The sequence below is a fragment of the Pelobates fuscus genome, chromosome 7, assembly GCF_036172605.1.
Source record: "Pelobates fuscus isolate aPelFus1 chromosome 7, aPelFus1.pri, whole genome shotgun sequence".
Classification (NCBI taxonomy): Eukaryota; Metazoa; Chordata; class Amphibia; order Anura; family Pelobatidae; genus Pelobates; species Pelobates fuscus.
The window spans coordinates 28,258,055-28,271,610 of record NC_086323.1 but is presented as its reverse complement, the minus strand read 5'-3'; the positions used below and the strand labels follow the sequence as shown (position 1 = coordinate 28,271,610).

General features: G+C 44.4%; 1 protein-coding gene across 2 annotated transcripts in view; it reads right to left on the bottom strand.

Moving 5' to 3' along the window:
• The window catches only part of PODN (podocan), a 46,226-nt gene extending 34,878 nt beyond the window's left edge, over positions 1-11,348 (bottom strand). Inside the window, exons 1-2 of one of the 2 annotated variants that reach the window (XM_063427840.1) lie at positions 11,182-11,348; positions 11-296 (exon numbers count right to left, since the gene is read on the bottom strand). In XM_063427840.1, coding sequence (XP_063283910.1) covers positions 11-292 — 282 coding nt within the window. In that variant the 5' untranslated portion in view covers positions 293-296; positions 11,182-11,348. The remainder of the gene's footprint in view (positions 1-10; positions 297-11,181) is intronic. The other variant, XM_063427839.1, reaches the window with a different exon arrangement.
• Positions 11,349-13,556: the final 2,208 nt, after the last annotated feature.

Genomic DNA, 13,556 nt, shown 5'->3' with positions numbered 1-13,556 from the left:
TATCTCTAACCTGTAGAGAGAGGTGGTTAGTATATTCGGGAAGATCGGCTGGAAACTCGCGTAGGTCTACTCCAGCACAATCCACCACTCCTTCCTGGGTACAGGTGCAGTCCTTGGGACAGAGCATGGTGGGAGAGCTTGGTTTGATTTCTTCCAATGGTATGTCATCATTGTCCTCATCTGGCGGGACCTCTATGTAATACTCATATTCCTCTTCTTCCTCTTGTCCATTGGACCCATGGGAGTAGACCATCAGCCACACAAAGAAAAAGACATGAACACAGGGTCGCATTTCACTGAAGAGGAAAAGACATGAAAGCAATTCACTCCTTGGATTAAAAGAACAGAGTCCAGCAAAATATTTATAGGATATTTATAGTGCGTCAATCCCCCGGAGAAAGGGTCGTGTACAAAGTGAAATCATTACACAGGAAGTCTTACAGCTATGTACCAATTCGGATGAATAGACAATGGTGTTTATTTTGGAATAAAACTACTTAAAGGGAGCAAGATTTGAAGTACGCTGACAACATTTGCTTTCAGAGTGCATTTACGGTTAATGCAGTTTTACAGAGTGGAGCAAATATTCACAAAATAACCAATCTGTACCTTAATTGAGAATCAACACTTCACTGGAAATAGCAGCTTTGAATTAAAAACTGAAAATCACTTAAAACTCATTTTAGCCTTTTTTTTCAATGTGATTTCATTTTCATGTCTTATAAAGGTATATTAAGGATTTAACACTCTGACAATTTTTATTCCGTTTATAGAAAACATAAGGATGGGGGGGAGGGATACAGAAGACAAAAACGGGGGAGGTGGGGGGGGAGGGTGCCATCCGTCAGTTAGAAGAGACATAAAAACGTAGTTGACCATAGTAATACACAATACGTTAACAAATCCTCATAAACCCTCATAAGTCGCAATAAAAATTGTCAAATAAAAAAAAAAAAAAAGATTTAACACTTTACATCACAGCCTAGTCTTGGCACAACAAGGGCACATAATGCAATCAAGGTGCTTATGAGAATGATTGACAGGGGGCCGAGAAGCTTATTTCAAGGACAGAGATAAATATATATTGTTAATTAATACATTTAATTTTTTTTTTTTTAGACTTCAGAAATTATTATTTGCATAACCGCCTTTCCAACTGTTAGGTGACTAAATGATGTCCCCAGGCGCCCGTAGACCTGGCCCCAGCTGAACAATGTCATAGGCTCAACTATTGTTCTCACTCCATCACTGCTACCCATACATGTTCCAGCTGATGCATTAGCCTTGGCAGCAGAATGGGGCTGGATTTTGGGTGGTCAGGGACCCTCATTCAGTTTAAACTGAATGAAAATGATTTAACACCGAACAGTGGGATAGTGCCAGCGGACTTCGGAAATATTAACCACATCAATGAGATGAAGTGCCTCTTTGCACAGTGGTTTAGAGGCAGGGCCGTTTTAACATAGGGGCTAATGGAGCTCCAACTCCAGGCCCATGTCTATGGAATAGGCCCATTGATAAAAAAATATATACATATTTATTTTATTTTTTTTACTACTCTTCACATGCTTTTGCTGAAGTATGGAAACTTAAGAGGGATTTAGGGGAACAAAACTGGTGTGGACTGGCTGACAAAGAAATCAGTTAAGGTAAAGCTGACTTTGCGCACTATGCAAATACTCTTGCTGCTTCAGTCTCTCTAACACTGTGGCATGTCCCCTTTCTTCTACACTCACTACATACACCTTTTCACTGTCCCAGACTGTATAACTGGAGCTTCTGCCTGCTAGTAAGAAGGATCGGAGAGGAGTGGACAAGTAAGTGGAAGAGGACAGAGCGAGCGTAGAGCGAGCGCATCATTAGACGCCTTTATGCCAAGCTAAGGGGGCTTTCTACATAGGATGTCCTTGGTTGGTCATCCTGCATGATTGGCAGGCAGCCTGACGTGCATTCACACCAGGCTGACCATTTTATTCTTCATGCAGACACGCCCCCTTTTTGGGCATGTTTGTTCCAATGGGCTCTTAATCTGGCCCTGTGTAGAGGAAGTTACTTAGCAAGTTATAGATTCTTATTGGCTGACATCACAAATTCTATGCAGGTTTATAATCAGTATCTACTATTCGGTGTATGAGACTTGAGATGGATGAGTGAGATTTATCACTGTAAAACAGGGCTTGATTTCGCTTTAGGCAGAGAATGTACCTGTCTACCGATGCCTCTCCTATTAATAGGACTCATAATTGTAAAGCGCTGCAGAATAAGCTGGCGCTATATAAATATTAATAATAATAATGTGCCTTTTCGGAGCTTAAAGGAACACTATAGGGTCATGAACACAAACATGTATTCCTGACCCTATAGTGTTAAAAACACCATCTAGGGGGCGGAGTCTGACCGCCGAGGCGAACAGACGTGCACGGAAGGGGCTCCTGACGGGCAAGCGATAAAACGGGCAAAACCGACGGCTGTATAGCCCATAGATCCCCCAAAGTGTGCTACCCACGTCGGGGGCACACCAAGGAACCGGGGGATACCCTCCTGAAGCCGAACGGGGCACACAGCCCAATAATCTACCTGAGGCCTGCGGGAGATGGAGCCGGGGAGAGGCGGCCGCTCTCTCCGGAGCCGGACACCCCAGCAATCACAACTAGCCGTTGAACCCCCCCCCCTATGGACCGGTGGGGGTCATCCCGGTCCCCGCAAGGCAAGCGGACAAGCGACGGCAATCGAACATGCTAAATTGGCAGACACACGAGTCAGGCAGGGCGCGCCCAAAATGGCCGCCCGTGACAGCTCACGAAGGAGACACACGAGCACCCATACGCTGCCTTCCTCCTTGGAGGCCCTGGACTTGCTGTGCTCAGCCTTCCATAAATTACTATGCAGCAGGGGTATACCCTACCTTCATGCAGCGCGGGCAGTGGCTGGGTGGATTCGACCGATGACCCGCAGACGTTATTATGGAGACCCACTGCAGGTATTCCGCACACAGAAAATACAGGCGGCTCCCGAGAACCTCACACAGAGGAAGAGCACTGGGCCCCGCACATCACCCCAGCACAGGCTAAAGCAGAAGCAAAGCATCCGACAAACAAGATTTATCTGTACCCATCGCCGCAGACCTCCGACACCCTCATCACCCATAATCCGCGGGCCTTTCCGGTTCCCCATGCTAGGTCCGAATCACAGAGACCCGGAACATCTCTCTGACCCGCTGTACCGCGGGAAACACCACCAGAAGCCGGACGCCTTGCAATTAGCCACAAACAAGCTTCGGACGCCCCAGGCGCCTAGGACTCACAAGGTCAGCGAGTGGCTCCCAGAAGGGATCGGATGAGCCCAGGCAAGGGCTCAGGGTCCACCAGGTACACCTTGTCGAAGCGGGACTCCCCCACCATGCCTCTTTACATAAGAACTGCTCCCCGCATACATGCCGAACGTAATGTACTAACCATTGAACTACCTTCATCTCTCCCCTCTGTGGTATTTTTGGCCAACGCTCTCTCCCTCATCAAAGCATGGCTTTATGCCTCTATAGTTTAGCATGTCCCTTAACAAAGTGCCAATATTACATATATTGATTAGCGTATGAATCCCTCTATTAATATCTTGGTAAGCCTGTTTCACAACCTGATCCTTCACTAAGGCACCAGAGTGGGACTGCGATATACCTCCTGCGGGGGAAGGCTGACCGGGACTCTAGACACTACAGAAGCCTCCTACAGGTTCTACTTGTAAATGTTATAATTTTCCCTGTGGTTTCTCTTTTTCATTTGATGTTTCCCTTATACTTTTATGTTATACTCTACAACCCACTGTTTAGGCCACCTCTCCATGTTAGCACCAATGATACGCAATTACGCACATGGCAGGGTTATTGCACTATCCTAGCAACGATGTTGAGCTTCAGATTCATATATATAAGCGTAGCTCCTATAGCAACGTGAAGCGTTGGATATCTTACATCATATGTACATGTTTCTAGCGTATTACCACTAATGATATGCATTTACGTTACTTGAATTGTTTATAGCGTGATTATAGAACCGTTCTAACGTACTTATAATTCCAATCTGTGTTTAAAGCCAAATGTTTAAGCCTGATTTAAAACTAAAATATGTGTCACACACGCACTAAAGCGAGAGATAACCTGTCACACACGCACTAAAGCGAGAGATAACCTGTCACACACGCACTAAAGCGAGAGATAACCTGTCACACACGCACTAAAGCGAGAGATAACCTGTCACACACGCACTAAAGCGAGAGATAACCTGTCACACACGCACTAAAGCGAGAGATAACCTGTCACACACGCACTAAAGCGAGAGATAACCTGTCACACACGCACTAAAGCGAGAGATAACCTGTCACACACGCACTAAAGCGAGAGATAACCTGTCACACACGCACTAAAGCGAGAGATAACCTGTTTCTGGTAATGTGATACAAACCTTAGTACCAACATCATTTATCTTGCCTTAATTATTCATATGCCTACAACTGTTTACTCTTATATGTATAGTTTTAAGTATCAAAGTAGTCAGGAAGCTGCAGTCAAATCCACTCTTAATCTGATTGTTACTGCATAAGACATATCAACTTTACCTTTAAAAATGTGCATGTTTTCTCAAGACCACTGTTTGACTTATTTATGTTCCCATATTGATAAACGCTGTTGTGGCGCAAGTTTATATTCTGTAACCACCTGCACTACAAAAATAAAGAATAAAAAAAAAAAAAAAATAAAAAAAAAAAAAAAAAACACCATCTAGCCCCCCTATATACAGTAAAATTTCACCTATTCCAGTGTGCTGCTACTGGCTCTGCCCCTGATCTGCCTGCTTGGCTGACATCATCAGAAGTGGTGTCCTCAGCCAATCACAATGCTTTCTCTTAGGAAAGCATTGGAATGGCTGAGATTGTCAAGGAGGCAGATCACGAGCAGAGCCGGCACAAGCCAAACACAGCCCTGGTCAATCAGCATCTCCTCACAGAGATGGATTGAATCAATGCATCTCTATAAGGAAAGTTCAGTGTCTCCATGCAGAGGGTGGAGACACTGAATGTATGTCACAATGTGCAGCACTGCCACAGGAAGCACCTCTAGCAGCCATCTGAGGAGTTGTTTTGTGCTCATGCGGTTCATGGGGGTCGTCGCCGTGGGCCCTGGCCTTTTGGTGAAAGCAATACTTTGTTGGTTGGGGGGCGTTGCACTTTGCTTCCGTGCTTGAGCCTGCTCTTTTGCCCGGATGTGCTTGTCTGCCTGGCTGATGGTGGGGTGGGATTCCATGTTGATATCTTTGGTTGGAGCCTTGTCTTCTGCTACTCAAGGGCCGATACACTTCAGTGGTGGAGGATGGGGCATTGGCTGGAAATGTTGGTGCGGGGGTTCGCCTCGTCGCTGGCTCGGAGGGTGCGTGTGTCTGGTGGGGGAGTGGGTGCGGGTGTAGGGTGTGTTGTTCCTTGATTGCTTTCTTTGTCAACGGGGACTATTTATGCAAGTCACCATGCAAGGGGTTTCCCTACTGACATAGCAGGGGTAATACAGTAGGGGACTACATGGGGGACTTAACATTCTGAGCATTTCTCCCATCAGGCACTGCTGGATGAGAGGGATACACCCACTGTAATATACCGTTAAGTGGATTATCCCTCCGTGCAGCAGAACCGGCGTTTTACATTTAAATCCATAACTTTAACAATATTCACGTTATTTAGATGAATGGACGTTCGGTAGATAGCTGGGATCTGAGTGCACATTTTGTGGGAATACCGCTCAGATCACAGCTAAAACAACCGAACGCCGCATGAAATATACTTTGCCATTGAGTTCACCTAAAAGTACCGAACACTGATGGGGAACCACAATAGGGAAAGACCAGAGCTCCCGAACGGCCTGGAAGTCCAGCGGTGTCCACGCCGTTGAGTAGCCGTTTTCAGTTCCACGCGCTTGACGACCAAACATCGCTGGTGAGACAAAGGATCCAAGATGGCCGACCGCCGCGTGGTCGGTAGCCGAACGACGGCCACCTAGGAAAGTCTTTAATTACCGATTGCAACAATGTTGCAATCGGTTAATGAGTGCCACACGTCCCTCTACGTGTGGGCTATTAGGGGGTAGCTCATTCTGTTCACGAACAGCCAGTAAAGTCGCTGTTCGTGAAACTAAATACATGAATGCTAGCGGCTTTCGGCTGCTAGCATACGAATTCTATGCACATAACAATATAAACCAAGGTTACACATATATTACAGCGATTATTACAGACAACCTTTTGATACGATAGTCCAGTATCCTACAAGTGGCTAGATTTGCCACAGCATTAAAAAGTAGCGTTAACTTTTTCTTACTTATCTTTAGTTCATTTTCTGTTTTACCGAAACATTGACCGCAGTAGTCTATATTAAAACTATAATTTTAATCGGCTGCAGGTGTAAAAAAAATTGTAAAAAAAAAAAAACAAAAGACTGCAAGCTAACTGCTTTTCTGTTAAACCTGTTTCTTCCGGAGGGAAAATAGAGCTCAGTAAAATCAACACCAATGGCGAAGACAAGCAATCCAAAAACCAAAACGTCTTACCTATTTATACTTAATATTCACCTAGCCCTCTCAGTGCTGCAGATTAGAATAAAAAAAGTTACACAGACATCATACATGGAAAAAAAAATAAAGTTTTCGGGATCTGTAAGATCCCAATTTAACGGCGCAGGGGGGTGGAAACAGAAGGTTTTGGACATTAATGATGTACAGCAGGCTTCCCCCAACTCCGGCCCTCCAGATGTTGCTGAACTACAACTCCCAAGATTCTATGAATGAAACAGATAGGCTGAGAATCATGGGAGTTGTAGTTCAGCAACATCTGGAAGGCCGGAGTATAGGGAAACCTGATGTACAGCATCTACAAAATAAAACACAAACACTAAAATGAACTCATCGCTTTGACGAGGTTTGACAAAAACTGTTGCATTTGAAAGTTGCTATTGTAGGCTTGAGGTTCTGTGAAAGAGACTTAGCTCTCTGATCAGTAGTGCGAAAGTGTTCTTATTTGGTTTGGGGGCCTTACCCAAGGGGTTAAAAACAGCCAGTCTAGTGCAAGACATAAAAACCTGATAGAAACATGTCTGCACATTACTCTTGCAGATGCAGACTATCCACTTGTTTGGTGACTGTGACGGTGGATTACACACTGAGTAGTCCCAGCTGTTTTTGCAATCACCAGATTTCCGTTTCTTGGCAAATGTTCATGAGTAAAAAAAAAAACACAAAACTTTTTTTCCCGTAAGTTACTAAGAGTGCATCGCATTTCGCTTGTATATTTTTGCGAGCAATGCTGGTGGTTTCCACAGTGCACTGGGGCCCCCTTACTGCCTTGGAAAAAAACACTAAACCAGATGGAACGCTCTGTATCGATGTCACTGCGCAGTAATTACTGTGACAGATTGGCAAATAGAATGCGGGTTAATGAGCTAGGTCGGAAAATGCACTTAGGAATGCACGATGATCTGGGATAAATCACGCTGACCCAACAATAAATTTCACGTGGGACTGAGTTCATCAAAACTCAATGGGTTAAAACGATTGCACAATACGAGGCCACCTAGCGTGAACGCAGTTGTTTTTTTGGGAGTGATTTTCTTTTATTAAAAAAATAAGCTAGCTTTGGAATGGTTCATCCACAGACACCTGCACATTTCTGAGCACCGGACTTATTTAAAATAAATGCTTGAAAAATGGGCTTTTCTCAGATGTCCTTTCACACACGGGGCCTAGGCCTTAAGCTGTGTAAGGGGCCTCAAAATTTCTGATGGCAGCCCCGGCATGCATTCACACAAAGCTGACCTGACCTGCCAATCTTTCTGGCAGACCTGCCCCGTTTTCAAGCAGGTCCACCACATTTTACCTTGACACTTCTCGCGTCACCGGTGTTGGGGGGTATGCAATCATTCCAATATTGGTACTGATAATGAGGAAGCAAAATTCCTAAATATTTTTTTTGTCAAACCACTTTTTAAACTTTTTTTAGGACTTTGAGAAGGACTGTTCCAATTGGAGTCCTTGCACCATAATCACTAAAATTATGAGTATACCTTTAATTTAGCTTACCCTGTTACCTAACTAATTTCAAGTCACAAAAGGAATTTAGGGTCTTGTTTGCAGTTTAACTTCAAAGATACTGGATGAAGTTGTACTTTGCATGTGACTGAGTTTGGTTCTAATTAAACAAATCATAAATGGCAGATGGTTGTTTGATAATACTCTGCAATGTTTTAAATGAGCTGACCTTGTGACATTTAACTAATATCTAATATCCCAGTTCTGTGAAGGAATTTGGCACTTGTGGTTCTTCTAAATTAATTTTGATATTGGTCCCCATGCAAACTGTTACAGGTCAAGCTCATTAAGTAATTTAAAGGGACCCTGCGAGCTCCATAACTGCTACAAATAACAGGCACCATCTCAGTGTAAATTGTTAAACCTTTTAGAACAGTTTTACAACTTACCTTGGTCCTGGATACCTAGGTAGCAGACCTTGCATCTGGTCTACTCCTGCAGGAGAATATGTTTTACTGAGATAAGTAGACCCGTACAGGGCAGCGCTCCTTGTCGGAAAAAGTCAGTGTTCTCAACCAATGAATGTAGTCCTGTATTGACTGTGCTTATCTGCTTCGTGAAGACCAGATGCAGCGCAGCAGGTGCCTGACAAAAGCCAGGTAAGTTGGCAAACTTTTCTAAAACAGTTTGACTTATTATTCTGCGAAGGTACCAGGGCAATCCTAGCACCACAACCACTGCAATGGGCTGCAGTGGTTATTGTGCACTAGAGTTTTTCTTAAAATTTTCAGGATCAGGAGCTATGAGGTCAGGATAGAAGTTAGATTATATGAACGGTTTCCAGGCACTGCGTTTTCTTGGATACATAACATTTATTCACGCTGATGGGTAAGGCAAGAAAAATGCTGCCCTATTGGTATTAGAATGCACGTTACGTGAGAGGCAAACAGATCAATCTATAGCCTTTGCCAAGGAACTGTATTGATTAATTGCTTTCCTTCCAGTGGCAAATTGAATCTGTGTGCTGCGGGAAAAACGGGGCACAACGTCTAGATATCACCATTATGGTGATATGTGCTGCCTGATGTATATCTGCATCTAGGAGGCCACACTGTGCACGTAATCCTGTGCTAATAATATGAAATCAGGAGGTAAAAATTCTGGGCTATCACTTTGAGGTTATTCCCTAGACCCCAGCATTGAATAAACTGAAAAACAAATGTTGATTTGGAGTCTGTAACTCACCTATGATCACAGGTTGCCTATATTAAACTCTAACAAAGTGAGAATTCAAAGTAAATTTCAAACATAAGGCCAGAGTAGCCGAACTGGATGAATTCTCTCGTCAGTGAAAAACCCTGTACATTTTTTAACACACTTTCCAATTTGATGTAAAATAGAATGCACTGCTTAGTTTACTGGCTCTGTGAACCTGTCTATGAAAATTCCATGACAAATACATGTGTATCAGCACTGTACAGTGTGATCCAGCTCCGTCTGCTCTGACAATCTGCAGACAGGGGATCATATCACACATAAAGTGTTTTCTGAACCTGTTTAATAATCTGCTTCTGGAAGATTCCATTACGCAAATATACGCAATGTTCTTTGAGCCTGTCCTGATATCCGGAGATTAGTAAATCACAATTAGCCATGCAGTAGTCGAGCCTGTCCTGACAATTTGCAGACATATCAGATATACACACAGTGTCTGAGACTGTCCTGGTAATCTGCAACAGGAGATCACATATGTACACGATCACATCTCGGTCTGAGCCTGTCCTGATAACATGCACTCAGATCTCCTACATTAGAGATAAACCAAGCTTTGTCTGAGCCTGTCCTGATACTGTACAGCCAGATGCCCTACTTTAGATTAAAACCCAGCACTGACTGATCTCCTAAATTAGGAATAAACTCAAAGCTGGGTGAGCCTGTCCTGATAATGTACAGTAAGATGCCCTACATTAGATATAAATCCTGCGCTGCCTAAGCCTGTCCTGAAAATGTAATAATAATAATGAATAAAATAAATAATGAAACCAATGCAATGCATTGGTCTAGATTGCTCTAGATTTACCATTTTCGCCCCAAATAACATTTTGCCCAATAGTATCTGCCATGTATGACCATCAGTAAGATTATAGTCACATAATATGACTTCTCCAAATTACTCTCAGATTCCCAGTAACTCTCTCTCTCCATCAATGTCAGATTCCCAGTAACTCTCTCTCCATTAATGTCAGATTCCCAGTAACTCTCTCTCCATTAATGTCAGATTCCCAGTAACTCTCCCTTTCTCTATCAATGTCAGATTCCCAGTAACTCTCTCTCTCTCCATCAGTAACAGATTCCCAGTAACTCTCTCTCTCCATCAATGTCAGATTCCCAGTAACTCTCTCTCTCCATCAGTGTCAGATTCCCAGTAACACTCTCTCCATCAATGTCAGATTCCCAGTAACTCTCTCTCCATCAATGTCAGATTCCCAGTAACTCTTTCTCTCTCCATCAATGTCAGATTCCCAGTAACCCTCTCTCTCTCCATCAATGTCAGATTCCCAGTAACTCTCTCTCTCTCCATCAATGTCAGATTCACAGTAACTCTCTCTCTCTCTCTCCATAAATGTCAGATTCACAGTAACTCTCTCTCCATCAATGTCAGATTCCCAGTAACTCTCTCTCTCTCCATAAATGTCAGATTCCCAGTAACTCTCTCTTTCATTTAAATGTCAGATTCCCAGTAACTCTCTCTCTTTCCATCAATGCCATATTCCCAGTAACCTTCCCTCTCCATCAATGCCATATTCCTAGTAACTCTCTCTCTCCATCAATGTCAGATTCCCAGTAACTCTCTCTCTTTCCATCAATGTCATTTTCCCAGTAACTCTCTCTCTCCATCAATGTCAGATTCCCAGTAACTCTTTCTATCCATCAATGTCAGATTCCCAGTAACTCTCTCTCTTTCCATCAATGTCAGATTCCCAGTAACTTTCTCTCTCCATCAATGTCAGATTCCCAGTAACTCTCTCTCTCAATCAATGTCAGATTCCCCCAGTCCTCCCTCCAATCATTGTTAAATCCCCCCAGTCCTCCCCCAATCATTGTCAGATTCCCCAGCTAACCTCCAGCCCCAGTGCCCCCCTCACCTTGCAGGCAGAGATGCGGTGGAAGGCTGAGGGTTAGATGAAGGCTCACTTCATGCCATGTCAGGTCTCAGTAAACAGGATCCAGCCCAGATGTGGAAGTGGGGGCTGTCCTGCTCTCCCTGGCAGATGTGAGGGGGTTTGGGAAAATCTCAGGAAGCCTAGAAGGGGAGGAGGGAATCAGCTGGAACTGAGACCCACTGGCTGCCTGCTGCTGGCTCCAGGCTAGTGTGCTTGGCTTCAAAGAGGGAGGGTAGATAGGGGAGAATGGAAAAGATTCATTGGACTGGACCTCATACTGAACCCCAGAGACTGTACTGAATTGCACTGTACAGTAATGGACCCAACATACTGTGCTGTGCATGGAGTGTACAGTGGACCTGATATACAGTGCTGTGCATGGAGTGTACAGTAATGGACCTGATATACAGTGCTGTGCCTGGAGTGTAATGTTATGGACCAGGTATACAGTGCTGTGCATGGAATGTACAGTGATGGACCTGATATACAGTGCTGTGCATGGATTGTACTGTAATGTACCGGATATACAGTGCTGTGCATGGAGTGTACAGTGATGGACCTGATATACAGTGCTGTGCATGGAGTGTACAATGGACCTGATATACAGTGCTGTGCGTGTAGTGTTCAGTGATGGACCTGATATACAGTGCTGTGCATGGAGTGTACAGTAATGGACCTTATATACAGTGCTGTGCGTGTAGTGTAAAGTGATGGACCTGATATACAGTGCTTTGCGTGTAGTGTACAGTAATGGACCTGATATACAGTGCTGTGCGTGTAGTGTACAGTAATGGACCTGATATACAGTGCTGTGCGTGTAGTGTACCGTGATGGACCTGATATACAGTGCTGTGCGTGGATTGTACTGTAATGGACCGGATATACAGTGCTGTGCATTGAATGTACAGTGATGACCTGATATACAGTGCTGTGTGTGGAGTGTACAGTGATGGACCTGATTTACAGTGTACTGTGATGGGCCTGATATACAGTGCTGTGCATGGAGTGTACAATGGACCAGATATACAGTGCTGTGCGTGTAGTGTACAGTGATGGACCTGATATACAGTGCTGTGCGTGTAGTGTACAGTGATGGACCTGATATACAGTGCTGTGCGTGGAGTGTACTGTGATGGGCCTGATATACAGTGCTGTGCATGGAGTGTACAATGGACCAGATATACAGTGCTGTGCGTGTAGTGTACAGTGATGGACCTGATATACAGTGCTGTGCGTGGAGTGTAAAGTGATGGACCTGATATACAGTGCTGTGCATGGAGTGTACAATGGACCAGATATACAGTGCTGTTCGTGTAGTGTACAGTGATGGACCTGATATACAGTGCTGTGCGTGTAGTGTACAGTAATGGACCTGATATACAGTGCTGTGCATGGAGTGTACAGTGGACCTGATATACAGTGCTGTGCGTGTAGTGTACAATGGACCTGATATACAGTGCTGTGCGTGTAGTGTAGAGTGATGGACCTGATATACAGTGCTGTGCATGGAGTGTACAATGGACCTGATATCCAGTGCTGTGCGTGGAGTGTACTGTAATGGACCAGATATACAGTGCTGTGCATTGAATGTACTGTGATGGACCTGATATACAGTGCTGTGCATGCAGTGTAAAGTGATGGACCTGGTATACAGTGCTGTGCATGGAGTGTACTGTGATGGGCCTGATATACAGTGCTGTGCATGGAGTGTACAATGGACCAGATATACAGTGCTGTGCGTGTAGTGTACAGTGATGGACCTGATATACAGTGCTGTGCGTGGAGTGTAAAGTGATGGACCTGATATACAGTGCTGTGCATGGAGTGTACAATGGACCAGATATACAGTGCTGTTCGTGTAGTGTACAGTGATGGACCTGATATACAGTGCTGTGCGTGTAGTGTACAGTAATGGACCTGATATACAGTGCTGTGCATGGAGTGTACAGTGGACCTGATATACAGTGCTGTGCGTGTAGTGTACAATGGACCTGATATACAGTGCTGTGCGTGTAGTGTAGAGTGATGGACCTGATATACAGTGCTGTGCATGGAGTGTACAATGGACCTGATATCCAGTGCTGTGCGTGTAGTGTACAGTGTTGGAGCTGATATACAGTGCTGTGCGTGGAGTGTACAGTGATAGACCGGATATACAGTGCTGTGTGTGGAGTGTACTGTAATGGACCAGATATACAGTGCTGTGCATTGAATGTACTGTGATGGACCTGATATACAGTGCTGTGCATGCAGTGTAAAGTGATGGACCTGGTATACAGTGCTGTGCATGGAGTGTACTGTGATGGGCCTGATATACAGTGCTGTGCATGGAG